The sequence below is a fragment of the Kogia breviceps genome, chromosome 12 (assembly GCF_026419965.1).
Source record: "Kogia breviceps isolate mKogBre1 chromosome 12, mKogBre1 haplotype 1, whole genome shotgun sequence".
Lineage (NCBI taxonomy): Eukaryota > Metazoa > Chordata > Mammalia > Artiodactyla > Physeteridae > Kogia > Kogia breviceps.
In genome coordinates this window covers 102,171,357-102,198,087 of record NC_081321.1, presented here as the reverse complement: position 1 = coordinate 102,198,087, position 26,731 = coordinate 102,171,357, and the positions used below count along the sequence as shown (strand labels likewise).

Below are 26,731 nucleotides of genomic sequence, written 5' to 3'. Positions count from 1 at the left end.
GCCTTTCTGCATCTCCAGGTCTGAGACAGTGGTGGAGAGGATGCTGTCTAATTGGATGTCCATCTGCCTGTACCAGTATCTCAAGGTGGGTTCCACACAGCCTTGCCGGGGGTGGGGAGGGACGGGGTGGTGCTGTACCCCAAAATGTCCACCTCCCTGCGGCCCGGCTCCACCTGGACGGGTTTGCTTCCCACCCTGGCACGATCAGTCCCACCCATGGCTCAGCCGCCCTGTGTTGCTCTAGGACAGCGCAGGGGAGCCGTTGTACAAGCTCTTCAAGGCCATCAAGCATCAGGTGGAGAAGGGGCCGGTGGATGCTGTGCAGAAGAAAGCCAAATACACCCTCAATGACACAGGGCTGCTGGGGGACGACGTGGAGTATGCACCGCTGGTGAGCCCCTGGGGCTGGGCGGGCTGCTGGGAGACCTCAGGGGCCGGGTTCCAGGCCAGCCTCGGGACCAGAAGCTGACGCCACTCGCCTCCTTCGTGGACTTGCATTAGAACCCATTCCCCGTGCTGGGCCCACCCGTGTTCAGGGAGGGGCCTGGGTCATGGGTCCTCAGCAGGCTCATGGGTCACTGGAGAGAGGCTCTAAGTGTCATGACCCCAAGCCAGCTGCCTCCTGGGTGCCTGGGCCTGCTGCAGGCGTCTGAGGGGCCTGGGCACACCAGGCGAGCGGTGGTGAACTTGTGCGCGTGTGGAGGTGGTACATGGTGTGTGCCCCCGTGATGCCTGTGTGTCGCGTGATACCTAGAAGTGAGCAGTCCTCTGCCCTCTGTCCTGCTGAGCCACGGCGTGCAGGAAAGGGTGAGGCCTGTGTGCTGAAGGGGCTCAGGACCCCCGCCCCCCACCACTCCTCCACCTGAGGCTGTCACCACTGGGGGGAGGCCCAAGACTGCTCCCGGTTTGGGGCGAGTGAGGGCGAGGGCCCCTCGCCAACCGGCCCTTCGTTCTGCGTCCCCTGGCAGATGGTGAGCGTGATCGTCCAGGACGAGGGGGTCGACGCCATCCCCGTCAAGGTCCTCAACTGTGACACCATCTCCCAGGTCAAGGAGAAGATCATTGACCAGGTGTACCGCACACAGCCTTGCTCCCGCTGGCCCAAGGCTGACAGCGTGGTCCTCGGTGAGCATCGCCCTCGTGTGCCCGGCTCTGTGCCCGTGGAAGCCCGGTCGGCCAGGTCGGGTGGGGGACAGCGAGAAGGAGCCCGGGCGGGGTGGGCTGTGGCCCGGTTCCAGGAGCTGGGCTGTGTCCTCCCACAGAGTGGCGTCCTGGGTCCACAGCCCAGATCCTGTCAGACCTGGACCTGACCTCTCAGCGGGAGGGCCGGTGGAAGCGCGTCAACACGCTGATGCACTACAACGTGAGTGTGGCGGCCGGGCGGCCCGAACCCCCTGCCGAGGGTGGGGCAGGAGGCCGTCCCTCATGACTCTGTTCCCCAGGTCCGGGATGGAGCCACTCTCATCCTGTCGAAGGTGGGGGTCTCCCAGCAGCCTGAGGACAGCCAGCAGGACCTGCCTGGGGAGCGTGAGTCCCTTCCTCTCGTCTGGGCCCTTCTGGCCTCTGGAGGTCATCGTGAGCCAGTGTCCGCCCCGTGCCGCCGTCTGGGGGGAGCTGTGAGCCCGGCGTGGGGCCCAGGCCCCGGGCTCCGGTCCTCGTCCTTCAGCACCCCCTCCCCCCACAGGCCACGCCCTCCTGGAGGAGGAGAACCGGGTGTGGCACCTGGTGCGGCCAACGGACGAGGTGGACGAAGGCAAGTCCAAGCGTGGCAGCGTGAAGGAGAAGGAGCGCACCAAGGCCATCACCGAGATCTACCTGACCCGCCTGCTCTCAGTCAAGGTGGGCCGCGGAGGGCGCGTGGGAGGCAGAGCTGGGCCGGCGCCGCTGCGACGCGCTGAGCCCCGCTCCCGCCCCGCAGGGCACGCTGCAGCAGTTCGTGGACAACTTCTTCCAGAGCGTGCTGGCGCCCGGCCACGCGGTGCCGCCCGCAGTCAAGTACTTCTTCGACTTCCTGGACGAGCAGGCAGAAAAGCACGACATCAAGGACGAGGACACCATCCACATCTGGAAGACCAACAGGTGTGGGCCCCGCCCCGCCCCCCGCCCCGCCCGCCCTGCTCCAGGCCTCGGCGGCCCCTCACACCCTGTCGTCCCGCCTCAGCTTACCTCTCCGGTTCTGGGTGAACATCCTCAAGAACCCCCATTTCATCTTCGACGTGCACGTCCACGAGGTGGTGGACGCCTCCCTGTCGGTCATCGCACAGACCTTCATGGACGCCTGCACACGCACAGAGCACAAGCTGAGCCGCGTAAGTACAGCCGCGGGCAGCCCAGCCCGCTTCCTGGCAGCGCGAAGCGTCAGGGGAGGGGGGCTGCGATGCAGGTGAGGAGGTCGGTTTGGGGCGTGGAACTGCACAGCAGGGGCTGGAGCTCGGTCGAAAGACAGGTGCAGGGTACCTGGGGCGGAGGGAGGCCCTCTGGGCAGTGGACCCGTGGCAGCCTGCGATCCCGAGCTCCTCCCCCTTCCGTGAGAGAGAAAAAGTGAGTTTTACCGTTAATCACAAAATGACGAAAACGCTGTCAGGCCTGTGGCTGGGCAGGGCAGCTTCCGCCGTTGGACCTCCATCCCCCCGCACACCCCTCTTTCTTTGGGTATCCTGAGCGCGTGCAGGTGTCTTGGCCTGGGTGTCACTTGGCTCCGACCCCCACAGGACTCTCCCAGCAACAAGCTACTCTACGCCAAGGAGATCTCCACCTATAAGAAGATGGTGGAGGAGTGAGTGCCCCCCTACCCCACCCCATGAGGCCAGAGCCTGGCTGCCCACCCTCAGCCCCCACCCAGCGGGGCCCCCGGGCAGTGCGGGCCTGTGATCAGGAGGAGGGCCCTGTGGGTAGCTTCGGGTCCAGTGTCCGGGAGCCACCGCCCCCCCTTCCGGTACCCGCCCCCTGCGGCCTACCCTGTGTAACTCCCCCTCCCCTCACAGCTACTACAAGGGGATCAGACAGATGGTGCAGGTCAGCGACCAGGACATGAACACACACCTGGCAGAGATTTCCCGGGTAAGGGCGGCACAGGGGACACACAAGCCGAGCCCCCCCAGGACTAGCCCTCCACCCCTCCCCGGAAGGCCCTGCTGAGCGGGCCAGGAGACTGCGCTGGGGGCGGGTGAAGTTGTGCCCACGGGGGAGAAAGGAGAGGCGCAGACGAGGGGGCGTGGGGGGTGGGGGGGCTCGCGAGCGGCTCTGCGCCAGCCCCGCCTGCCGTGGGTCTGCATGGGTGGGAGGCTCTCTGTCCGCGGTGTGCCGTGGCTGTGCGTGTCGTGACCGCCGGGGGGGACCCTTCGCGTCTGCCTGCTCTGCTGGTTGACAGCCTCCTGCCCGTGGGTCACGCAGCCCTTCCGCCACCCTCCCAGGCGCACACGGACTCCCTGAACACCCTCGTGGCCCTGCACCAGCTCTACCAGTACACGCAGAAGTACTACGACGAGGTAGGGCTCCGGTCCTTCCGGGACGGCTGTGCTCCTCCCAAGCCTAAGCCTGGCCTGTGCTCTGATGTGACCCCTCCTCAGATCATCAACGCCCTGGAGGAGGACCCCGCCGCCCAGAAGATGCAGCTGGCCTTCCGCCTCCAGCAGATCGCGGCTGCGCTTGAGAACAAGGTCACGGACCTCTGACTCGACCTCCGCCGTCATGGTCTCGGGACACAGGTGTGTGACACCCACTGCCGGACGCTGGGCGGCCCCGGGGGAGCAAGGCCGAGTGAGCAGGACTCAGCCCTTCTCTCTCTGGCAGAGGAAGAGCCCCCGGGCTTCCAGGTGTGTGCGTGGCAGGGGGCCCCCACCTCAGCGTTTGTAGCCTCCTAGCACCCTTCTCCTGAGCAATAGTGCCCGGCGCCCACCAGCACCAGTTCCCTCCTGCAGAACCAGCATCGGGGGTGTCTCCTTCAAGCCTCCTGAGCGATCTGAAAACGTGCCTTATGCCCCCAGCGCCACGCTGGGTTGCTGGGGGCAGTCGGGCCTCAGCCCCCCTCCCCAGGCACCAGCAGCCGCCTCAGATACCTGGGTTGGGCCTTTTGGGGTGAGGTCTGAGTGCCCGCGGCCCCTAGGACCTAGTGCCCAGACTCTGTCCGTCTGCCCTGCCTGGACTGGGGCGGAAAAGTGGTACGATGCCTTCCTGACCTCGCTGGCCTGCCCTGCGGGGTACTGGCACTCCCAGGGGACTCTGTGCTGCAGGCCCCACCTCAAAGGTCAAGCTGGACGTCAGACGTCGAGGCCCAGGCGGCCAGAAGGGACCCAGCAGACTGGGGGTCGGGGTCCCGGCCTGTCAGACAGGCTGACCTGGAGGCCCTGCCCAGGTCCGGGGGGCCGGGAGCAGCTCCGCCAGGACACCCGCAACCCTTTTTGTAAATCTTGTTAATTGTCAATCAAATACAGCTGTCTTTTTCACTCTGCTGGTTGGCTGGGCTCTCCCCGGGGCTGCCGACCCGCCATCCCTACACACCTGCCCCGTTTTGGTAGCGGGCCTGTCCTGCCCACGGCCTCCCTTCCTGTGCGCTCCTGGCCCCAGAAGCTCACCTGAAGGTGGGCCCACGTGGCCTCACACACCCATCCCACAGTCCCTGGCTCCCCTGGGCCAGGCCTGCTGGGTGTGCTGAGGCAGCCTGTCCACGGCCGTCAGCTCGGCTGAATCCACGCCTTCCTGCTGCCCCGGCAGGACAGGATGGTGGTCGGGTGGGAGGTGAGCGCGGGGGTGCGAACGTCTCCCAGAGGCACACCCTGGTGCACCCCAGCACTGAAAGTGATACTGAAGCAGGCGGAGGTTCCAAGGGCACAGTGCGGAGGCCCGACCCCCAGGGTGCGGGATTGGGCCCGCTTGGGCGCCATCTGGTGGCAGGGGTGGGCGTGGCGCGAGCTCTCAGGGGCCTGTTTTCTCCTTCCTGAGGTGGGGTGCCTCTCAGGTGTGGTCCACCCAGCACACGTTTAGTAAAGCCCCTACTGTGTGCAGGCCCCGGCGGACACGGTGGTTCCTGGAGGGAGGCCCTGTATCCCCCTGCTCGAGGCTGTGGGGCCATTAGGGTCAGCTCCTCCTGGGGTCCCGGGCACCTGAGAGCAAGGGGCGCCTTTGTTGGTGTAGGAAGGAGGGGCTTGTCCCGGAGGCAGGCGTTGGGGGAAGGCAGATTGCTCCGAACCCCTGTGTTGCACACAGAGCAGGAGCCATGAGATGCGCTACTCTGTGGCCGATCAAGCACACGTACCGTGACCACACAGACATGCATGTGTGCACACACACACGCGGCACCAGTGTGTTGGGCCCCTCACTCGTTCATTCAGCACGCGTTGTCCTGGGCACTAGGGACACAGCAGTAAAGGGGGCAGAAAGGGCCTTCCTTGAGGGAGCCCTTGTGTTCCAAGAATACCAGCCCCAGCAGAAAAGGGGTTTCGTGGCTCCAGGAAGGCAAGTGAAGGGGTTCAGCTTCGGGTATGGCTGGATCCAGCTACTCATATGTCTTTGGGTTCCATCTATCTGACCCTCCTCCCGACATGTGCTACTTTATTCTCAGACACCTGGGACGCTGGTGGCAGGCCACCCCAGCCTGTGTGTCCTCCACTTGTGGCTGAGAAGTCTCAATGGGCTAGGCCTCCATCATAAGCCACTTCTGTACAGGGACAGCCAGTCTTGAGCCACAGGGGACAAGAGTGGATATCTTCCACATGGAAGGGATACCAGGCAAACGATGGACATTCCCCACCCCAGGGACCCCTGAGATGACAGTGTACTATGGTCAGGACCAGAGACCCAGATGGGCAGGAGATGTGAACAAGGTACTGCTAAACCAGAGCAGGGGCGGCAGAGTCTGGGAGCGTTCACCCTGGGAGGAGCGGGAGCAGGGGAGCAGGAACCCAGAGGCCTGGCTTCTAGACTGGACCCCCGTGGGCCACTTCCTCCTCAGCCAGGCATGAAATGGAGAAGAGGCAGTGAGCCCGCCTTTTGCTGCAGGTCCAACAGGTGGGGTTCCCTTCCCACTCGGAGGACAGGAGTGTGAAGGGATCCAGGGGCCATCCTTTCATGGGGCCAGTGAAGAAACTGGGCATGGATGTTGGGTGCATGGGGGTGGGCAGGCCAGCTGGAGTGGGCAGGAGGCTGGCAGACCAAGGGGTGACCCAGCCTTCTGTCACTTTCCACTTCTCGCTTTGCTCCCGATGCCGTGGGAGTGGGGAGATGCAGGGACGGAGGTGGCCAGCAAGGCCGATGACCTGTCCTTCCAAATTGCAGAAAGCAGCCCAGGACCACACCCTGCCTGCTTGTTCAGAGCATGAGACCTCACCTAAACCATGGGGCCCCTGTGACAGGGCCAGATAGCATTTTAGGAAGTTCGTTCTGACCTCAGGGAGAAGTGCAGCCAGGAGACCAGGGTGGGGTGAGGAGGGGACGGCCTGGGCCTGTGGAGAGGGGACAGTGGACATGGAGTGTGGTGGGGGCATCTCGGTACTTAGGGGTAGCTGTGAATCACAGTCGAGAGTGGAAGGAGGCCAGGGGTGGGGTGCCGGGGACCCAGGCCTCATAGGAGGCTATTCCGTGCCGCCCCATCCGTGCCCCATCCGCACACCCACTGGCAGGGCCGGCCACTCCTGGCTGCCCTCCATCCACACCACCCTCCCTCCAGGCTCAGTCCTCGAGCTGCTGGCCGGGACGACACTGAAAACACGAAGTGCAGTGCAAATAAAAATCTGAAATCCTGTCGGTGCGCCCGGCCCAGCCTGCCATGGCCCTGCACCCAAGGCCACCACTCTCCGTTCTGGTCCTCAGGTCGGGCTAAGTCCTGAGAGGCAGGACTGTCTGGAAGCTGGCCCAGCATCACTGCTGTCACCCCTGGGGGCTCTGACTGTGCTCTCCCTGCCCCCCCCCCCACGGGGAATCCTCCCTGGTCATTCCCCTACAGTATCACAGCCGCCTCCCCTCCAGAGGGCAACTTGGCTGAGACTGACCTGCCCGGGCAGGCGGCGGGGCACACTGCCGGCGCCCCTGTGCCCAGGGTCTCAGCGCGGTGTGTGACCGCTGAGCAGGGCGGTGGGGCCGCTCCCCTCTGGTCAGCGCTGACCACTCGCAGCTGGGACTCCGGGTCGACAGACACCCCTGCCCCCGTGGAGGAGAGAGGACAAAGGCGGCCCCTCCCTGCAGCGCGCGGCCGGTTCCCACGGCCCGCTGCTCTCTCCCGCCTCCTCTTCCCCTGCTTTAGCTGAAGCTCCATTAACTCCGCACAAAACCTCGGCTGCTTGGCCCGGGAAAGTGCCCCCAGCGTGAGGCCCCGAGGAGGCCCCGGGTGGGGCGGCTGGGGGAGGGGACACCGGCGTCCTCACCCCATCCCCGCCGACCAACGCTGGCTCCCAGAGAGGGAACTGAGGCCAGAGCAGCTGGGACTGGGACTGCTTCCTTTCTCACTTTTGGGCTCCCCCCGGGGACCAGATTTGCCAGGCAGAAGTGTCCGTTTGCCTGGTACTGTGTTGACATGTTTTATTTTAATTTGGTTATCAATATTTGAATATCAGGAGATTTCACATAAAAACTCAGGATTTAGTTTGTTCCAAAAAAGTGGAAGGTTGGGACCTCAGCCTGATTTCCCACTCTCCTGGGAGGGGCAGCCCAGCCTCTATCCACTGCTTCTGCAGGGCTATTTATATCCCAGGCAATGTTCTCTCCGAGCCACTGTCACTTTTTGTTGTTGTTGTTGTTGTTTTGTGGTACGCGGGCCTCTCACCGCCGCGGCCCCTCCCGCCGCGGAGCACAGGCTCCGGACGCGCAGGCGCAGCGGCCACGGCTCACGGGCCCAGCCGCTCCGCGGCACGTGGGATCCTCCCCCGACCGGGGCACAAACCCGCGTCCCCTTCATCGGCAGGCGGACTCTCTTTTTTTTTTTTTTTTTTTTTTTTCTTCGGTACGCAGGCCTCTCACTGTTGCGGCCTCTCCCATTGCGGAGCACAGGCTCCGGATGCGCAGGCTCAGCGGCCATGGCTCACGGGCCCAGCTGCTCTGCGGCATGTGGGATCTTCCCGGACCAGGGCACGAACCCGTGTCCCCTGCATCGGCAGGCGGACTCTCAACCACTGCGCCACCAGGCAAGCCCTGAACCACTGTCACTTTAAGTGGGAAGTAGAAGTAATCGCTCTGGCCTAGAGCTCTAGACAGATGCTGAAATAGGGAACATTCCCCTTCACAGTTACAGCCGCCTGTGCGAACTGCACCTTCCAGGTGGAGAGAGGAAATGTGCAGTGCTGGGCAGAGTTCACCCGATCGCGATCGCGGGAACTGTGGTTTCCAACTAGGGGAGCCCTGCAGTACCTAGGAAAGTCAGGGTGGGCTTCGTCGAAGAGTTGACAGCTGAGGGAGCTGTTTCAGAAGGAGGAAAGGTACCAGGCCCCAAAGAGGACCCATTTGGCGAGAGCTTCTTACGGGCTCAACACCCCAAAGGCCCCTGGTACCGCCGCTGTCCCTGGTCCTGAGGGCTGGTCTCCGGGCCTGGGTCGGCAGCCACGCTTCTCCCAAGGGGCAGCTGGGCCCAGCCCTGGAGCCAGCCGGTGCAGGACGCCACACCAGACCCACCAGACCGTCGAAGGGTTACCGGGAAGCGAAGCACACCGCCGAGGCCGGATGGCCTCCACGGGGGAGGGAAGCCAGGCTGACCCAGGATCCAAGGCACTTGTATCTGCCCACGGCGAACGGGCCCCATCCAACCAAATGCGTAGCTTTTATTAGGGGGCATTTCCTATTCTGATAAAAAAAAATGCCTCCCACGGTTTGTCCCTGGCATCTTCGATTTAGAGGATTCGATCTTCATTTCCGTGGGAGCACGCTGGGGGAAGAGGTGCAGGGCCCGGAGCAGGTGAGAGGAGAGAAGGGATGCACGGACCAGAGCAGGTTGAAAGGGCCTTAAACGCAGGACCCGGACTAGGCGGATGGCGGGGTGCGGGGATGGGAGGTGGACAGCGGGGAGGTGCCGGCGTCTGTGCCGGCAGGGGAGGGTGCGGGGAGCCGAGTCCTGAGAGGTGGTGGCGGCCTGGTGCGGGCGGTGCCGCGCCGAGGACCCACGCGGCGGATGTTGGGGAAGTGCGTGGACCCCGGGAGGTGGGCGGTAAGTCGTTCCACGGCATCCCCATCCCCCCACCCCGCCCCGGGAAGGCCGGCTTCCGCTCGGCCGCCGCCTCGGAGGGGCAGGAAGCCGCGCGGTCGTCTGCGGGAACCCCCTCCCCGGCCCCGCCCCGCTCCGCTCCGCTCCGCCTCCGGCCTCCGGCTTGGGCTCCGCGGGGCGGGGGGCGGGGGGCGCGGGCCGAGCTGCGGCCGCTCTGGACATGTCGGGCCCGCGCGCCGGCTTCTACCGGCAGGAGCTGAACAAGACGGTGTGGGAGGTGCCGCAGCGGCTGCAAGGGCTGCGCCCGGTGGGCTCGGGCGCCTACGGCTCCGTCTGGTAGGGGCAGGGCGGGGCAAGGGCGGGGGGACTGAGCGCGCGCCCCCTCCCCGCCCGTGCGGGGTTCCCGGCGTGGGGAGGGGCTCGCCCTGCCTCCGCCCCTGGGCCTTACGCGGATCCGAGGAATGAATGGGGGGTGGGGGGCGTGAGGGAAACTTCCCTACCCGAGCCTCTCCCAGGCAGGAGAGGGGTCGTCCTCCCGCCCCTCCAACCCGGAGCGTCCCCTTCCAGTCCCGAATCCTGCGGCGTCACAGCTGGCGAAAGGGCGGGCGGGTCTCCCGGGCCCCTTGATGTCTGAGCATACAAATGGGGTGCCCCCGGGTCAAGGGCCAGGCAGCCCTGGGCTCTGGCAGATACCCCTGCCCGAGGGTGGGTAGTTCTGTTGGAAAAAGAAGAGCCCAGATTGGGGGGTGGGGGGCAAGACCCCTCAGCTAAGAACGACCTCAAGCTCCCCCGTGGGTCCAGTCCACTGCCGCATTTTCCAAGGGATCTCAGACTCCGAATGGGGCTTAGGCTTAATCAGAGACGCCTACCATCCCCCCCTAGGGGGCGTCTACACCCCACCCCATGTTTGGCCCAACGAAGAGAGCTCACTCACACCGAAGCCTGCAGTTAGGCCCTGGAGCCCAGACAGGAGGGAGGGTGGTGCTGGGGGAGGCCTCTGGACCTGGCGGGGTGGAGGCCGGAGGGGGCATTGGATGGCAGGGGGCTTGCGGACAGTCCAGGTTGCAGTTGCAGTGTTGACAGTGAGCCTGATTGTGGGTGTGGATGTTGAGAGGTGCACCCCCAGAACCCAGAACCCAGAACCCGTGAAGTGCCAGGTGACTGGGGGGTCATGGGGGTGGGGAGGCAGGGCCCCTGGGGGCAGGGTGTTGCTCCAGGATCCTGCAGAAGGTTAGGAGTGGGACTTCTCAGACCCCCTTCCAAGGCCCAGCACTGGAGCCTGGAGCAGGGGCTTGGGGTCCCCTGGGCCTCAGATCTCACTCTGCCACTGGCCAGCCATCAGGAACCTCAGGCCATTCCAGCCACAGGCCTCTATCTTCATCTCTACGACCACAAGGGCAGGAAGAGGCTGTGGGCCAATGTGTGAGTGGTCTCTGGGAGATCTGACAGAGCCCTTGCTGCAAGTGCCTTCTGGGAACTCGTAGGGACGGTCAGGCTCCCCAGAGGAGGCCTATCTCCACCACTTAGCTCTGCAGGGCCCCCATGCCGGTGACGGGCTCCCTCCCTCCTCTGATGTCTGAGGAAGCTGGGGACCCGGTGCCAATTCCCACAGTCCTTTGTTGACTGCGCAGGCATAAAAGGACCTGCTGCGCGCGCGCGACACACACACTCACAGACACACACAAACACGCGCACCCCGTGAAGAGCCACTCCCCTACTTCCCACCCCAGCAGTGACTTGGATGGGGGAGGGGCTTTCCTCCACCACCGCCTGGGCCCACGAGCACCCCAGGTCCTGCAGAAGCTGCTCCCTGGGCCGCGTGGGCACGGGAGGTGGGCTGAGGCTCCACTCGCTCTGGAGGGAGGCTGGATCCTGGCGACAAGAGATGAAGTGGGAGGGAAGCGGGGGAAGCAGCAGCCAGAGGGAACACTGGGCGAAGGCATCCCTTCCCGAGGGGCAGTGGGGCCACTGGGCGGCCAGGCCGCTTGTGTTTGAGGATGACGCCCGTGAGTGTGGCGTCTCCTGTGAAGAGTAGCTGGGTGTGGGGCTCACGGGTCTGGACCTCAGGGGAGTGGGGTCGAACGAGGGGAAATGTTCTGTGGGTCCAGGCACCACCCTCTGCTGGGTATTTCCTACTGTCCCATTTCTCATTGTGAAAAATACTGATGCAGTAAACCCCTTTGGTCAGGTTTTCCTCCGTATTTTGAATATTTGGGGGCTTTGGAGGTGACTCTGGAACCCCCTCAGGGGGCCTCCCAGACCCCCTGGCCTATGGGGGAGCTGGAGGACTGCCTGCTGTCTGCCGCTGGCTGTTTCCCTGGTCTGTTATTTCCACCCTGAGCTGGGGGCAAGAGTCACTGGGGCCAGGAGACAGGAGAAATCCAGGTCCTGCCCTGGGCTCCCAGGTGGGCTGGGAAGGCAGCGGGTCAGAGGGCGGGGTGGAGGGTGAACTGACTCTGGAGGAAGGTGCAGGATTCCAGGAGGGAGGGGAGAGGCTTGGAGAGAGCGTTCAGACCACCTCCTGGTGCCGGAGGCCTTCTGGCCTGTGGGGACCGCGCGACGGAGGCTCGGCCTCACAGGCCGCCTTGCAGCTCGGCCTACGACACGCGGCTGCGCCAGAGGGTGGCGGTGAAGAAGCTGTCGCGCCCCTTCCAGTCGCTGATCCACGCGCGGAGGACGTACCGCGAGCTGCGGCTGCTCAAGCACCTGAAGCACGAGAACGTGAGCTGGGGGCTGCCGGGCCGGGGGCGGGGCGCCCGCGGGCCGCCGAGCCCTGACTGCCCTCTGCACCCAGGTCATCGGGCTGCTGGACGTGTTCACGCCGGCCACCTCCCTCGAGGACTTCAGCGAAGTGTGAGCGGCCGTGGCGGGGAGGGCGCGGGGTCGGGGTGGGGACTCTGTGCTGATCCCTGCCGCTACCCAGGTACCTGGTGACCACGCTGATGGGCGCCGACCTGAACAACATCGTCAAGTGCCAGGCGCTGAGCGACGAGCACGTCCAGTTCCTGGTGTACCAGCTGCTGCGCGGGCTGAAGGTGGGCGCGGAAGCGGGGGGCGGGCGGGGGCGCAGGGGGCAGAGCCTGACGCCCCCGCCGTCTCCCCCTCGCAGTACATCCACTCGGCGGGGATCATCCACCGGGTAGGTGCCGCGCGCGAGGGGGGCGTGGGGCTCCTGCGGCGGAGGCGGCTTTGCCTGCGCTCACGCCGCGCCCGCCCTGCAGGACCTGAAGCCCAGCAACTTGGCTGTGAACGAGGACTGCGAGCTGCGGGTGAGCCGCCGGGGGGAGGGGCTGGCGGTCGGCGGCGGGGAGGCGGAGCCCCGGGGGCGCTGACAAGCCTGGGGGTGCCTCTAGATCCTGGACTTTGGGCTCGCGCGCCAGGCGGACGAGGAGATGACTGGCTACGTGGCCACGCGCTGGTACCGGGCCCCTGAGATCATGCTGAACTGGATGCACTACAACCAGACAGGTGATGTCAGCCCGCGTGGGGCGGCCGCGTGGGGCGGCCCCGTGGGGCGGGTGGGCCTGGGGAGGGGGGTGAGGCTGGGACCCAGAGGCCCAGGCCCTTGCGGGGCAGGCCAGGTGTGGGAGCCGCGTTCACAAACAGACCTTCAGAAAGGCAGAGCACGGCGGGTCCCGGGCTAACGCTTCCGCCAGCGCAGGGTAGTGTCTAGAGAGGAGGGGCCGCTGGCTTTGGGCCTGAGCGTGAACGCGGGGCCGCTGGGCTGGCGCAGTGCAGCCGGCCCCCGGCTCTCTGAGGAGGGACTTGGGGTGGGCAGGCTGATGGAGACGCCTCCTCCCACAGTGGACATCTGGTCTGTGGGCTGCATCATGGCCGAGCTGCTCCAGGGAAAGGCCCTCTTCCCAGGAAATGACTGTATCCTTGGCGCACGTTAGGGGTGAGCCAGGGTCTCCTGCTGCGGGGTGGGGGTCGAGGGGGGCGGGATCTGGCCCCTTCTGGCCACTCTTGCCCCCTCTGCCCCACACCGTGCCACCTTGGGCTCACTGTCCCCGGCGGCAGGAGAGCAGGTTCCGGGCAGTGACCCAGGGTCTGGGGTTTGGGGCCCCGCGGCGAGTCCGTGCTTGGCTGCCGGGCGTTTCCTGAGCCAGGCAGACATCGACCAGCTGCAGCGCATCATGGAGGTGGTGGGCACGCCCAGCCCTGAGGTTCTGGCAAAGATATCGTCGGAGCACGTGAGTCATTGGTCACCAGCCCCTCTGCCGACCCACCACGCCCCCGCCCGCACTCTGGAGGAAGGGGCGCTGTGGGGCTAGATGGGGCACCACAGGGGGAGCGTAGGTCGCAGCGGAATAGACCCCAAGGCAGGCGCTGACCCCTTCAGGGGGAAACAGGTGGACTGGAGAGACATGCCAGGCGTGAGGGGCAGTGAGGGTAAAACCCTGGCACCTGCAGTGTCCCGGCCACGGGCAGTGGAGTGGCCCCGGGCCTGGGACCTGCGGGCACGTAGGGCCAGGCAAGGTGCTGGAGCCGCCAGATCCAAAGCGGGGAGGTCTCTGGTCCGCGTGTGCCCTCGCCCAGGCCTGTCGGAGTGACTGAGTCTGGGGGCTTCTCCTGGCTTAGGGTCACGGGAGGCAGGTGTTGAACAGCCCCCTCAGGCCCTTCCCCTGTGCTCCTAGGCCCGGACCTACATCCAGTCCCTGCCCCACATGCCCCAGAAGGACCTCCGGAGCATCTTCCATGGAGCCAACCCCCTGGGTGAGGATGGGCCCTAGGTCTGGGCTGGGCTCCGTGTCTGGCCCTGGCTGTGGGGCTGACCAACCCTGCACCCCGCCCCTCTGCAGCTGTGGACCTCCTGGGAAGGATGCTGGTGCTGGACAGCGACCAGAGGGTCAGTGCAGCCGAGGCCCTGGCCCATGCCTACTTCAGCCAGTACCACGACCCCGACGATGAGCCCGAAGCCGAGCCCTACGACGAAAGCGTTGAGGCCAAGGAGCGCACGGTGGAGGAGTGGAAGGGTGGGCCCGGGGGCTGCATCCCCCAGAGGCTGAGCGCTGCCTGTTTTCTGCAGGAAGTGTTCCCGTTCCTCTTGAGAGTGGTCTGAGCGAGGCAACAACACGGCCCCCCAGCCCCACTCTAGGGGGGGGCAGGTAGAACTGGGGTTGGGTGTGTCCAGCAGAGGCTTGGGGGCAGCACGGGGCAGGCCCAGGAAGGGGCCCATGGGCCGAGGCTGTTCTCAGCGGGTGGCGGGCCTGGGCTGCTGAAGGCCTGGGCTCACCCTTCCTCCTCCCCTCGCAGAGCTCACCTACCAGGAAGTCCTCAGCTTCAAGCCCCCAGAGCCACCGCAGCCGCCTGGCAGCCTGGACATTAAGCAGTGAGGGGAATGCGGCTCGCCAGCCGCACTCGGACCCGAGGAGGGGCCTGAGCCCCCCGCCCTCCCGCCTCGGCCTGCCAGACTCCCACGAGGGCCACCTCCCAACACCACCGAGGCTAGCAGCACCCACCCCTCGCCTGGGACCCTGCTCTACACGCCGCTCCTTGTGGGAAGCCTGCACGTGTGTGAGCCACGGGTGTAGAAGTCTGGATAGAGCATGCTGGACTTCCTTGGTCCTCCTACCCCCTCCCAGCAACCTGGGTCTCCTTTGGGACCTCGCTATGGGGGCCCTGGGTGCCATAAGAGCTCCACCCTGGGGAGTGTGTCTGTTTCCAGATGTCCTGGGTCGCAGAGGGCTGTCTGTGGGGGGCGGTGCCTTGGGGCCGGAGCCTCCTGGAGACAAAGGAAGGGGTCTCGATGGTCAGAGCTGCTCAGCCTGGAAGTGGGGGGCTACCCTGGAAAGTGCTGAGACTCAAAGGATCTTCCATGGGGGTGGCAGAGGGGGCTCAGCTGCCTGGAGCCACGTGTCCACCTATGCCGTGTGGCGCATACGTGCTCCTGGAATTCACACGTCAGAGTAGAGGCAGACGCACGTGAGCCTGAGGGCACCTGAAGGCCAGAGGCCGTGACCAGCAGGAGGCCCAAGGTGGGGTGGCTCTACTGTTGCCTTCCCTCCCCTCAGTTCCCGCTGTGGGTGGGGAGGGGGCGTTGCTGAGATCCTGCTGGGCAGCATGCAGGGGCTCAGGTGGCCGTGGGCAGCCATGTGAGCAAAAGCCCCCTGCTCCTCGGGTGTGAGGGCTGCAGCAGGGTTCTGGGGCACGAGGGCACCGTGCCAGCCGGGGGGCTGGCGGGCACGGGGTCCTCCAGCCTTGAGGACACACACGCCGATGTGGACCCGGATCCTGGACCTTGGCCCGGAGCTGATGAAGAAAGCTCTGCCCACTCAACCTCTGCCGACCCTCTGGCCCCGCAGCCAGGCGCTGGGGTGCTCAAGTGTGTGGGGCAGCCCTTGTCCTCTGCCCGCCTTCCAGAGTGGAGCTGACCTAGTGACCTCTGGGACCGGGCCCTGCTCCAGGCATGTGGGAGGTGTGGGTCCTCCATCAAGGGGCGTCTGTCAGGTGGTGACCTCTCACCTCGCAGGACCAGGGAGGTCTGAATGCCAAGTGCCTGCCCCAGGGTTTCGCAATAAAGTTCCCTGCTCACTCGGCTTGTGTCTCCAGCTCTAGGTCCTGCTCCCGCGCTGCACCCACTGCCTGGAGACGGTGGCCACGTCCCCCTGGTCCCTGGTCCGAGTAGCCAGCTTCACCCTCCCTGCTCCCTGAGGGCCATGGGATCTGCGGTGGGCGGGGCGTGACGTCCACCAGCAGTCAACCTGCTGCCCTCAGAGGTTCACTGGGCAGGGTCTGGCCCAGATCCAGACCTGCCCCTTCACTCAGTGGTCAGGGAGGACACGGGTCGGGGGTGTTGAGGTCTCTGGGAGCAAAGGCCTGCCCTTCCCCAGGGTCAGGGAGACAGCTTTCCTTTCCTTCCTGGTTAAGGGGAAAGAGGGTTGCTTCAGCCTTCGGGACACACGCTGAGCTACCAGTCCCTGCAGCTCAGGCTCGGAAGGCAGGGTATCCCCAGGATAGCGACCTGCTCTGCCTTTGCCCTAGGCCCTGGGGGTGGCGGTGGGGATCACCTGGGAGCTGAGCCTGCAGAGGCCTGGTCAGTGTGGGTGCTGGCCCTCAGGTCTTGGAGAACCCCTGGAGACCTGGCTGGGCCAAGTCCTGTGGGGGTGGGGGGGATGGGAGCAGAACTGGGACATGCCCCATCTGGGAGTCTGGCCTGATGCAGGACCCTTCTGGACCTCTGGACCCCATCACAGGGAGTAAGGGGCCAGCTGGGGGCTTCCTGGAGGAGACAGGTGGAGGGCCACAGGCAGCCCAGGGCATGAAGGGCCCGGGGATGGGCGGTCGTGGCTCCAGTGACAGCAGGCTGCCCCCACTGACAAGGCTGCAACTCCTGAGCACCGCGATCAGATCACCACTTAGCCCAGCTGTAAAGCTGCTCTGGCCCAAGCTGCTGAGCTGCTGATTCATGGCGCAGGGCACAGAGGGCGGGGCAGGGGGCCCTGGGGATCTTATTACCCCACTCTCAGGTCTGGGTCACGGGGCTGGGGGCCCTGTCGTCCAGCGGCATCTGGTCCAGGGTGGGGCCAGACCCATGAAATGATGATGCCCCCACCTAAGGGTAAGGGGGCATCCACCGAGAGAGCCCCAGTAGGGCCCCCCTTCACCCCTGCGGTCAGGCACACTTCCCTGGAGAGAGTGGAGAGGCTCGGGCTGGGCTTTGAAGGGCAAACCTGAGGGCCTCAGCTGAGCAGGGGTGGTAAAGGGCCGAGAGACGTGCAAATCTCTGGAGCAGTCTCCATCCAGACGGGCGCGGTGAGGAAGAGCCTTCAGAGCACAGGGTTCCCAGGGGGACCTACAAGACCCACCCTCTCTGCTTCCGGCTTGGTAGGCAGCCTGAGTTTGGGAGACAGAATCAACTTCACTGGGAAAGGGGGATGGAGGCAAGATAGGGGCCGGGAACCCCGTACTGGGGGGTGGATGGGCCAGCCCCAGGGTGAGGGGCGTCCTGGGGGGTGGGGAGTTGGAAGTGGGCGGGACTGGTGGACAGTGATGTGCGGTTGCGGGTAGCAGTCAACAAGCTCAGGCTGCCAGGATGGGCCAGCGCCCTGGGGGCGCGGTCGTGAGGAGGAGGCGCGAGCCCCACGGGGCCCCGCTGACACAGCCTCCACTCGGGTCCGCGTAGTTCACGCCGAGTTCGGAGTGCGGAGGCGGGCCGTGGTCTCGGGCGCCGCGTCTGGGTCTAGGATGGGACAGAGCTGCGAAGCGGCGCTCCCTTCCCCCCAGCCTCCGGCATCCCCGGCAGCGGCCGCCGCCTCATGTTTCCGGAGGGGCTGAAGGGCGGAAGGGGCGTCACGTGCGCGCGGCCAGGGGGCCGGTTGGTCCGCGCGCAGGGGAGGGGCCGCGCGCTACGCGGGCGGGGGCTGGGGTCGGGCCGGGGTCGGCGGCTCCGGAGAGTCCGGACGCGAGATCTGGCAGCGGGGTGCCTCGGCGACGGCGCGGAGCCGGCTCTGCCCGCGCGGTGGCCCGGGGTGGGCGCCAGGGCGTCTCACGGATCCCGGGTCCCCGGCCCTCGAGGCGAAGCGCCCGCGGGGTCCGCGGCGGGGGCAGTGCCCGGCCAGCCATGAGCTCTCCGCCGCCCGCCCGCAAGGGCTTTTACCGTCAGGAGGTGAACAAGACGGCCTGGGAGGTGCGCGCCGTGTATCAGGACCTGCAGCCCGTAGGCTCGGGCGCCTATGGCGCCGTGTGGTGAGCACAGGCCGGGCGGGGTGGCCGGGGGCGGGGTGGCCCGGGCCTCCCGCTAAACGGTGCGCCCCGCAGCTCGGCGGTGGACAGCCGCACGGGCGCCAAGGTGGCCATAAAGAAGCTGTACCGGCCCTTCCAGTCCGAGCTGTTCGCCAAGCGCGCCTACCGCGAGCTGCGCCTGCTCAAGCACATGCGCCATGAGAACGTGAGTCGCGCAGCCCCCAGCTCCGGGCTCGGCGTCCATCACCGCGCCTCTGCTCATCTCCCTCCTCCCCTCAGATCCTGACCCGAAGACCCGGTCCCTCCTACCCAGCCCCTGGGCCGCTCCCCTGGGTGGCGGGGCGGGCGGAGGCTAGGGGTCAGGCAGTGTCTCCGGGGTGGGGGGGCTCACAGTGGTGAGGGCCGAGCCCCGCCTCGTCCTAAGAGAGCTGCTTCCCCGGGGGTCTAGTCCGCTCCGCCTGGGCCAGTCCCGACAAGGACTTAGGTCTTTGGCTTCTTGCCGGAGCCGCATGTGGCTCCTCGGCCCAGGGTCTGGTCAGGGGACGGGGCCACTTGCCCAGGCCGAGGGGATCCTCCAGGTCTCACTCCAAACCCTGCCTCCAGCCAGGAGCCCCGAGGTGAGAGAGGACTTCAGGTGGGAGGAGCGGGTTTCCTAGAAGGGGCACTTAGCCTCTCCCGGCATTCCCCTGATGCCCCACCCGGGCCCCCTCCTCCAGCCCCTGTCCTGACCCCACTCCACCTCCTGAGCCTCAGCAGCCCCTCAGCAGCCCCAGCAGCCGGGTGCGCCGCCTCCCTCCAGCGCTGCATTTCATAAACGCCTTTTCCTGGAGGAAGTAGGCTCTGAGAGGCTGAGGTCCCAGTCCTGCCCCTTCTGTGCCCACTTCAGGCCTCCTCTCCCTCCCTCCCCCCAGTCCAGGCCACCTTCGGAGCTGCAGAGGCCCAGAAGTCTCCACCAGCCTGGTGGACCCCCATTTAACTTCTGGGATTCTTGCTAAAACCTACCGATGCCCGGGCGTCACCTGCCTCCAGGCTCCTCTCTGGATGTCCCCACTGTTCTCTCCTCCCCCCGCCCATGTGTCTGGCCCTGGTGGCTGCGTTGGTCATCTAGCTGTCCCTCCGCCTCGTGTCCATTTTCACCTCACTTCGGTTTGTCCCCGTCTAGCAGCCAGGGGACACGTTCAGCATCACACCTATTTAAACTTTTCGGCCGAGGCTCCTAGGATCAGAGCAAGCCTTCACCTGGTGTGGGCGTGCTTGGGTTTTCTTCGGCTTCTCTTTGGCTGCTTCTTGGCCTGGTCCTCGGCCACCTGGCTTCTCTCCCCGTATTCCTCAAGCGCTCCGAGCGTTCTGCCTCCTGCCCGGCCACCATTCGCATGGCCTCTGCCACGTGTCCCCCTGCCAGCACGTCCACCTGTTCCTCCAGCCACTCTGACGTGCAGGCCTCCTGGGGTCCCTGGAGCCCTAGCACCAGAAGCCCCAGGTGCCAGTTGTCACATTACCTGTCTGCTGTCTGTCACCCCCGACCAGAGGGCTGCGGGGCCGGGTCTGGCTCTCGGTGCTCAATAGTGCTGCCTGCCTGGGCCTCCCTGGCAGAGGCGTGGTCCCTGGAAGGGCCTGCTAGATAGTGGCTGTCCCCACACTGTTCCTGGGTCTTCAGTGGGGATAGGAAGAGTGGAGGAAGGGCCAAGGGGCTGGAGCTCCTTGGATGGCTGGGAGCTGACCCAGACTTGGGGCTGCCCCCCGCCCCCCCGCCCCCAGGATCCCGGCTGCCACCGTCCAAAAATAGCCCTTGTTTATGGGCATGTGTGCCAGGGCAGGGTTGAGCTGCCAGTGGGCAGAGCTGGGCCCTGTGGGCAGTGGGGGGAGACCAGGACAGCTGCAGGGGCCTTTCCTGCCCAGAGCAGGGTGTGCCCTCAGCTGCATCTGTGTCCCCAGCCCACCTGGTGCTCTGGCCTCCTCCCCAGGTAATTGGGCTGCTGGATGTGTTCACACCCAATGAGACCCTGGATGATTTCACAGACTTGTGAGTGCTGGCCTGGGGCTGGCTGGGCAGAGCAGGTGGTGTTGGGTGGCTCTTGGGTGTCCACCTCAGGTTTGGGGTTGGCAGGTGGGCCGCTTGAGGCAGGCCTTGCCTTGCAGCCTGGATGGGGGTCAGGTGCACACCGCCCACCCGCTCACCGCACCACAGTCCACCCCCTGCCACATGCCCCGGGGACCCACGGCGCTGGTGCCACTGGGTGGATCTGGGCCTCCTCCAGTGCTGGAGGCGTGAGCCTTGCACCCGAGGGTTTGTTAGTGGGTCCCGTGCTCTGGAACCCTGGCGCTAGGAGTGTGGCCTGTAACTGGAGCTGCTGACCTTTGCCGGCGGGCAGGGGGGACCCAGTGCTGCCCTGCGCCTGCCCGGGTGGCCACCCCTGGCCTCACACTGCTGTTGGCCGAGAGCCAGGGGCCTGGCCCAGGAGGGGCGGGGCAGGACAGGCTCCTCATTGCCTGACCTGGCAGAGGTCAAGGACTCACGCTGGCGGGGTGTCCTGGCAGGGTGCTAAGCGTCTCTCCCTGTGTCTCTGTCCACCTGCCCAGCCTGTCCCTCTGACCCAGGTGTCCTGCTGTCACACCCCTGCCCGCAGGCACGTCCCTCCTTTCTCACGCCCCGTCCCCTGCCTATGAGCCTCGGTCCCCCAGCCCCTAGGCCACCCTTCAGGAGTCCCCAAAGCGCAGTCCCGACCTGCCTGGCATCGCAGGGCCCGGTGGGTGGTAGGAGGGTAGAGCCCAGTGCGGTGCTGTGGGAGGTGGGGACCGGGTGCTGCAGGGCCCGAGCCCAGGCCCACGGGCGTGACCCCTGCCGTCCGGCCCCCCCCGACCCCACAGTTACCTGGTGATGCCGTTCATGGGCACCGACCTGGGGAAGCTCATGAAGCACCAGAAGCTGAGTGAGGACCGAATCCAGTTCCTCGTCTACCAGATGCTCAAGGGGCTGAAGGTGGGGACACGGGGGTGCCGCCAGAGCGGGCGGGGGCCCCCTAGGCGGGGCTGGGGCTCTGACGTTCCTGTGAACTGACTGCTGCTGACCCCTCTGTGTCCCCACAGTACATCCATGCTGCTGGCATCATCCACAGGGTGAGTCCTGGCCGAGGTGGGCGTGCGAGGGGCTCCGCCTTTGGCGCTTCCTGTCTCACCCGTGCGGGGGCACCCCGCCTGCACACAGCCTGGGCGCTCTGCACCCCCACCCTTCCTGGAAGGGCCGCAGGGTGGCGCGGCCTAGCCTGATGCTCCCACGTGCAGTCGCTGCCCGGGTCTCTGCCCTCGTGCCCGGGTGGGTGGGGCCACACGGCCACCTGTCTTCTGTCCCCAGGACCTGAAGCCTGGCAACCTGGCCGTGAGCGAGGACTGTGAGCTCAAGGTGCGCCGGGTTGGGGGCTCGGGGCTCCCCCACACCTGCCCGTCTGCCCGCCGGCCCCTTGGCCCTCAGGCCTGGAGGTGGACCGGCCCAGGCCCCGGCGGAGGGACAGACCACAGCCATCCAGGCGGTGGCCGAGCGGCTGATGGGCGGATGGGCCCTGTGGGGGCACCGGGTGGGTGGCACGGGGCGCGCTCCCATAGCTGCTTGAGGGGAAGGGCGGGCGCTGTCCCCGGCTCCCCGTGCCTGAGCCAGGCCAGGGCTGAGCGCGCCTTCCAGAAGCGCTGGCCGGGGCCCGGTGGTCCGCAGTGGGTGGAGGAGCAAAGGGCAGGAGAGCCCCCAGGGTGCCTGTTCTAAGGGCCGGGGGCAGGCACAGTCGGGCGTGCTGGGTGCCCTGGCTGTGGGAGGAACCCGCAGGGAGGCTCAGGGGTACCTGGCTGCGACCTCAGGCCCCAGAGGGTTGGCAGGAGGCCCCGGTGTGTGCCCAGTGCCCTTGCGAGCTTCTGGACCACTTTGCCCCTCCTCCTGATTCTGGCTGTAGATCCTGGACTTTGGCCTGGCCCGGCAGGCAGATAGCGAGATGACTGGATACGTGGTGACCCGGTGGTACCGGGCGCCTGAGGTCATCTTGAATTGGATGCACTATACACAGACGGGTGAGGAGCTGCCCGGAGATGTGGCCCCGCGGCACCAGCCTCCCAGCCCGCCCCTGCCCGAGCTGCTGTGCGGGGAGGCTGCCGAGCTGGGCCGGGGCTGGTCAGGGCACGGCAGGCTAGATGGCTCCCGGGCCCACGCCCCCCTCCACTGCCCCCACTCCTGCGTCTCTGTGTGCCCCCCTTCCCAGCCCACAGAGCCCTGACGGAGGGCCTTCTGTCTCAGTGGACATCTGGTCAGTGGGCTGCATCATGGCTGAGATGATCACAGGGAAGGCGCTCTTCAAAGGCAGCGACCGTATCCTACACCTGGAGCGGGGTGCGGGGGAGGCTTGCCCGACCCCTGCGGGGAGCAGGCCAGGCGCACTGCCCGGCTGGGTGGGTAGGTGAGCTCTGCCCGCTGGCCCCGCACTGTGCTCCTGACCTCAGCCAAGACCTGGACCAGCTGAAGGAGATCATGAAGGTGACAGGGACGCCCCCCGCCGAGTTCGTGCAGAGGCTGCAGAGCGCCGAGGTCAGTCGGGGGCCGCGCGTGAGCTGGAGGCCTGGGTCCGGGCCTGCGAGCCGGCGCCTCACCCTTTCTCCCCACACAGGCTCAGAACTACATGAAGGGCCTCCCCGAGCTAGAGAAAAAGGATTTTGCCGCCATCCTGACCAACGCGAGCCCTCTGGGTAGGGTGGCACTGAGGAGGGTGTGGGGTCAGCGACGTGGGTACTGGGGCCTGGGACCCTCCCCTCGGCCTGGCTCGATCCGCCCTTCCCCCAGCTGTGAACCTCCTGGAGAAAATGCTGGTGCTGGATGCGGAGCGGCGGGTGACGGCGGCCAAGGCGCTGACCCACCCCTACTTCGAGGCGCTGCACGACACAGAGGACGAGCCCAAGGCCCAACAGTACGATGAATCCTTTGATGACGTGGACCGCACGCTGGACGAGTGGAAGCGTGAGTGGGGGGCTCTGGGCAGGGCCTGCGGCTGGACCCCGCCAACCCCGTGCAGGTGCCCAGGGATCGGGAGTCCTGGGTCCCCCCACCCTGGGATGCAGGTTAGGTGAGGAGCACAGTGGAGGTCAGGGGGCAGCTGGGCTTCCGGGCCAAGGCGACCTGAGCACTTGGCCTCTCCCGGCCCCCAGGCCTGCCAGCGTGCCTCCCCACGTCTAGGCCCGAGGCCGGGCTACCCCGGAGACCCTCAGCACCCACTCCCCCAGGCCTCTGCTCATACCTCTTGAATCTTCCGGTCTCGGTGCCCCTTTCAGGACCCCTCGTCCTGCCAGCAGGATCAGGTCCACTGCAGGCAGCCCCCAGCACTTCCCCCTTCCTCACTACCCCTCGCCCGTCCCCTGTAGCCCCCCCTGAGCGTTTCAGACCTCCCTCTACCTGCGCTCTGCATTTCCAGGCTTTGCACTGGCCTGGAGACCGAGGGCCCCTCTCCTCATCTCTGAGGGCTCCCGACCCCTGCTCAGCCTGAGGCTGGGCTCAGGGACGCCTGCCCAGTCCCCGGGCCTCCCTGTCCTGGCGCCCTGACGCCCCACGCTGGAGCGGGCCTTGTCTGGCTCCACTCTGGCAGGGCAGGCATCTTTTCTTGGTGGCTGCGGGACCCGCCTGGGGGAGCAGGGACGTCTGAGGGCAGCAGTTAGCGCCGACGGAGCTCTGGCACTGGTCGCCACTGTCCTAGACCCTGTCCTGGCTGTGCCTCAGACCTGGGGCGGCGGTCCTGGATGTGGGGGTAGAGGTGGGGCTGGGCGGGTTGTGCTTCTCAAACCACATTCTTCAGGGTTGTTGGGGAGCCCCAGCGGTGGCTCTGCCCTTATCTGTGCTGTGTTTTGTGCTTGTAAGTTCTCTGTTGCTAGAAAGGTAACAAGAAAACTGAAAACCATGGGCCACAAGATCCTCTCTGCGGTCTCCACCACAAAGTGTAGTGACAGCTTTTGCTTTTACTACAGACCATGGTGGACACATGGTCTGTTTGTGGTTGAGCCCCTGGTCAGGAATGCAAACTCATCACCTCCTGTTTTCCTGGGAAAAGCTAGCTTTACAGCAAGGACCTCTCCACACAAATCTTCCCTGTGTGGATGGGCCCCTGCACCAGGGTTAGATGAGGGCCTGGGAGGCACCCCACGGGGTAGGAATACAGCTGTGCCATGTGCTGGGCAGACCACACCGACCACCTGCTCTAGAGGCACAGTCGTCCCTGAACTGGGCTTGTGGAGTGCCAGTGGTCCCCCAAACGGGCGTTCCCGTGGCCAGGTGAGCGTGGGCACCCTGGGGTAGGTGGAGCGGAACTGTCCTCTTGCAGGCTGGTCAGAGGGGAGGCAGAGCAGCACCCCCTCCTTTGGGACAGCCTGCTCTGGGCATGGTACGGGGAACACGAGCACCGGTGAGGAGGCTGGAGACTGCAGGTAGCTGGTGGGAACTCCACACTCCTTTATTAATTAATTAATTGACTAATTAATTAATTTCTGGCTGCGTCGGGTCTTTGCTGCTGCACGCGGGCTTTCTCTAGTTGCGGTGAGCAGGGGCTACTCTTCGTTGCGGTGCGCGGGCTTTTCATTGCGGTGGCTTCTCGTTGCAGAGCTTGGGCTCTAGGCGTGCGGGCTTCAGTAGTTGTGGCACGTGGGCTCAGTAGTTGTGGCTCGCAGGCTCTAGAGTGTGGGCTCAGTGGTTGTGGCGCACGGGCTTAGTGGCTCGGCGGCGTGTGGGATCTTCCCGGAGCAGCGGTCAAGCCCACGTCCCCCGCGCTGGCAGGCGGACTCTCAACCACTGCGCCACCAGGGAAGCCCCCACACTCGTTTACACCTTCATAGATGTTCTGGATCCAGAAGCTGGGGTGTGCCCTGGTGGGACCCTGAGCAACTCCACTCAAGTGAACACATTGCTTTACATTCCTCAGATGCCCTCTGTTCACTGAGGCAGGCTGTGGAGCCAAGGCCACCCTAGGGGCCGTGGGTGTGGGTTACAGGAGCCCTGTCAGGGTGGACAGTCCCTGTGGATGGACACAGGTGGACTTGCACATGTGGGACAAAGGAGCCCACCTGGTGCCTGAACCCCAGCGGTGATCTCTGTTATTTTGGGGGTGGGCGGGCCCCCTAGTTCAGCGACTAACAGCCTGTGCTCTGGGCCTCCTCTCTCCACCCCCACCCCAAGTGGAACCTCATGGGACTTACCGCTGGTCCCTGCGAGCCCCAGTGAGCTGGGCCCAGTGCTTCGTCTTGGTCACTGGCGTCCATCCTCGGTGCGCACTATGGAGCTGTCTGAACAGGTGACGGGCCCCTTCTCCCATGACTCTGTCCCTCTCACTCTGCCCCAGGTGTCACATATAGAGAGGTGCTCAGCTTCAAGCCTCCCCGACAGCTGGGGGCCAAGGTCTCCAAGGAGACCGCCCTGTGAATAGCCCTGGGCCCTGGGCCTGGAAGGGAGATCCTGTTTGCCACTGGGACCTTGGCTGGGGCTTGCATCCCAGGAGTCCCCTCGTTCCATGGAGCCTCTTCTGGAAGCCCGTTCCCCTGCTCTCAGACCCCACCTCAGCCTAACCTTGGAGGAGCATCTGGACTTTCTGGACAGGACGCCCACCTGGCCTGGGCCTGGGCTCTGACCCCCTGAGCAGTGGTCCCCTCCCCCAGGGTGCAGCAGAAGCCTCAGAACCTGTGGGGTGGGATGGGGTTTGGGGTCAAAGCCTAGTCTCTGACCCTGCCTGCTCTGGACTGTGCTGAAAAGGAAGGACGGGAGGGTGCAGAGCACTGACTCAGGGACATGTCTCCTGGGGGCATTGGTGTGGACGCTCCTGCACCACCTCCCTTAAATGTACATTGTGTGGCCACACGGCTGGAGGAAGTAAACCCTTTTGTAGCTTCCACTCTGCTTCACCTCCTGATTCCTGGTCTGGATCTCCACATTTAGGCTTTTGTATGGAGTAGGGGGGCTGGCCTGGGAGCCTTGCCCCCATCTTGAGCAACTGGGCCTGGGCACCTCCTCCCTCCCAGGTCACAGAGCTGGTGCCCACCTACCCCCACCACCGTCCTGTGCCAGGGAGCCCCAGGTCTGGAACCCCCCACATTAGGGCTTGGCCCTGCCCTTTTTGTGGGGTGGCCTTCCTCTAAGCTAAGACCCTGGAGCCAGACCCAGGGCAGGGCCTGATAGGGGTGAGGGGGTTACGGTCCAGCTTGGGTCTCAGTCCCAGGCGTTTGGGCTCCCTGCACTCTCCAAGGCCAGGTTCTTGGGGAGGTGGGGTCACGCTAGACACCTCAAGGCACCTCGGGCGTCTCTGAGACGCCTGTGCCTTAGCAGAACGGTGGTTTCTATGCTCTTTTTCCTGCTCCTCCCCCGGCCCCGGCCATGCCCCACCGCCATTGGCGAGCCCGCGGAGCTTTCTGCTGGCCATTCGGCGTCTCCGAGGACTGGCAGCTGGGTCAGGGGCCACTCTAGGTCTCCTGCGCCCGCCCTGGCTCCTCCCACCTGACCCCCGGCAGGCGCGCCCAAAGCGGGGCCAGGCCGTCACCCTTCTCCCGGCCTGGCGCTCAGATGGACGCGCCCAGTTGGTCCAGCCGAATTCGGTCAGACGAGTTGCCAGAGTGGATATTTCCCTTCTCTGCCCAGGGGCCCTCCCGCGCCTCTGACGGAGCCCCGCCCAGGCCCTCGGCTCTCGGCGATCCGGGCGGGGCGGTCTGGCGTAGGCCCCGCCCTCGCAGCCACGTGCCCAGGACGGCCAATCAGCACGCCGTTTTCCAGCCGCCGTGATTGGCTCAGGGGCGGGCACGTCTTCCCAGAGTCCCGCAGGCCGCCGGCTACCCGCGCGAGCAGGTAGTCTGGCCAGGATGGTGGCGATCCTGCTTGCCGCGGGCAGCGGTGTCCTGTCAGGGCCTCCCTCTGTATCCATCCCA

At 65.8% G+C, this 26,731-nt stretch overlaps 3 protein-coding genes across 35 annotated transcripts in view; all 3 read left to right on the top strand.

The window, feature by feature from the left end:
* Positions 1-4,450, top strand: part of PLXNB2 (plexin B2) — a 29,435-nt gene extending 24,985 nt beyond the window's left edge. For 18 of the 23 annotated variants that reach the window (XM_059082035.2, XM_059082034.2, XM_067010516.1 and 15 more), the window contains 12 exons: positions 19-85; positions 245-391; positions 969-1,125; positions 1,263-1,363; positions 1,443-1,527; positions 1,685-1,839; positions 1,919-2,079; positions 2,162-2,309; positions 2,712-2,776; positions 2,985-3,060; positions 3,414-3,488; positions 3,570-4,450. In XM_059082035.2, the coding sequence (XP_058938018.1) occupies positions 19-85; positions 245-391; positions 969-1,125; positions 1,263-1,363; positions 1,443-1,527; positions 1,685-1,839; positions 1,919-2,079; positions 2,162-2,309; positions 2,712-2,776; positions 2,985-3,060; positions 3,414-3,488; positions 3,570-3,674 (1,342 nt within the window). In that variant the 3' untranslated portion in view covers positions 3,675-4,450. The remainder of the gene's footprint in view (positions 1-18; positions 86-244; positions 392-968; positions 1,126-1,262; positions 1,364-1,442; positions 1,528-1,684; positions 1,840-1,918; positions 2,080-2,161; positions 2,310-2,711; positions 2,777-2,984; positions 3,061-3,413; positions 3,489-3,569) is intronic. The other 5 variants (XM_067010512.1, XM_067010513.1, XM_067010498.1 and 2 more) reach the window with 1 other exon arrangement.
* A 4,477-nt stretch (positions 4,451-8,927) lies between these two features.
* MAPK11 (mitogen-activated protein kinase 11) lies at positions 8,928-15,663 on the top strand. 9 transcript variants are annotated; one of them, XM_067010491.1, is made up of 12 exons: positions 8,928-9,127; positions 11,780-11,845; positions 11,919-11,977; positions 12,048-12,159; positions 12,234-12,263; positions 12,346-12,393; positions 12,478-12,592; positions 12,929-13,000; positions 13,238-13,317; positions 13,762-13,840; positions 13,927-14,100; positions 14,381-15,663. In XM_067010491.1, exons 1-12 carry the CDS (start codon positions 9,092-9,094, stop codon positions 14,458-14,460), a joined length of 951 nt encoding a protein of 316 aa, XP_066866592.1. In that variant the 5' UTR covers positions 8,928-9,091; the 3' UTR covers positions 14,461-15,663. The 9 variants fall into 9 exon arrangements, with proteins under 9 accessions (XP_066866592.1, XP_066866596.1, XP_066866594.1 ...); XM_067010495.1 differs by having other exon boundaries at positions 9,008-9,127; positions 13,927-14,232; XM_067010493.1 differs by lacking the exon at positions 8,928-9,127 and adding an exon at positions 9,172-9,460 and having other exon boundaries at positions 13,927-14,232.
* Positions 15,664-17,492: 1,829 nt separating this feature from the next.
* MAPK12 (mitogen-activated protein kinase 12) lies at positions 17,493-25,707 on the top strand. Of its 3 annotated transcripts, XM_059082075.2 has the most exons (12): positions 17,493-17,812; positions 17,885-18,014; positions 19,774-19,832; positions 20,678-20,789; positions 20,897-20,926; positions 21,162-21,209; positions 21,748-21,862; positions 22,086-22,157; positions 22,294-22,373; positions 22,453-22,531; positions 22,626-22,799; positions 25,162-25,707. In XM_059082075.2, the coding sequence occupies exons 1-12, from the start codon at positions 17,688-17,690 to the stop codon at positions 25,239-25,241; spliced, it is 1,104 nt and encodes a 367-aa protein (XP_058938058.1). In that variant the 5' UTR covers positions 17,493-17,687; the 3' UTR covers positions 25,242-25,707. The 3 variants fall into 3 exon arrangements, with proteins under 3 accessions (XP_058938058.1, XP_066866587.1, XP_066866588.1); XM_067010486.1 differs by lacking the exon at positions 25,162-25,707 and having other exon boundaries at positions 22,626-24,253; XM_067010487.1 differs by lacking the exons at positions 17,493-17,812; positions 17,885-18,014; positions 25,162-25,707 and adding an exon at positions 18,209-18,426 and having other exon boundaries at positions 22,626-24,253.
* The last annotated feature ends 1,024 nt before the right edge of the window (positions 25,708-26,731 follow it).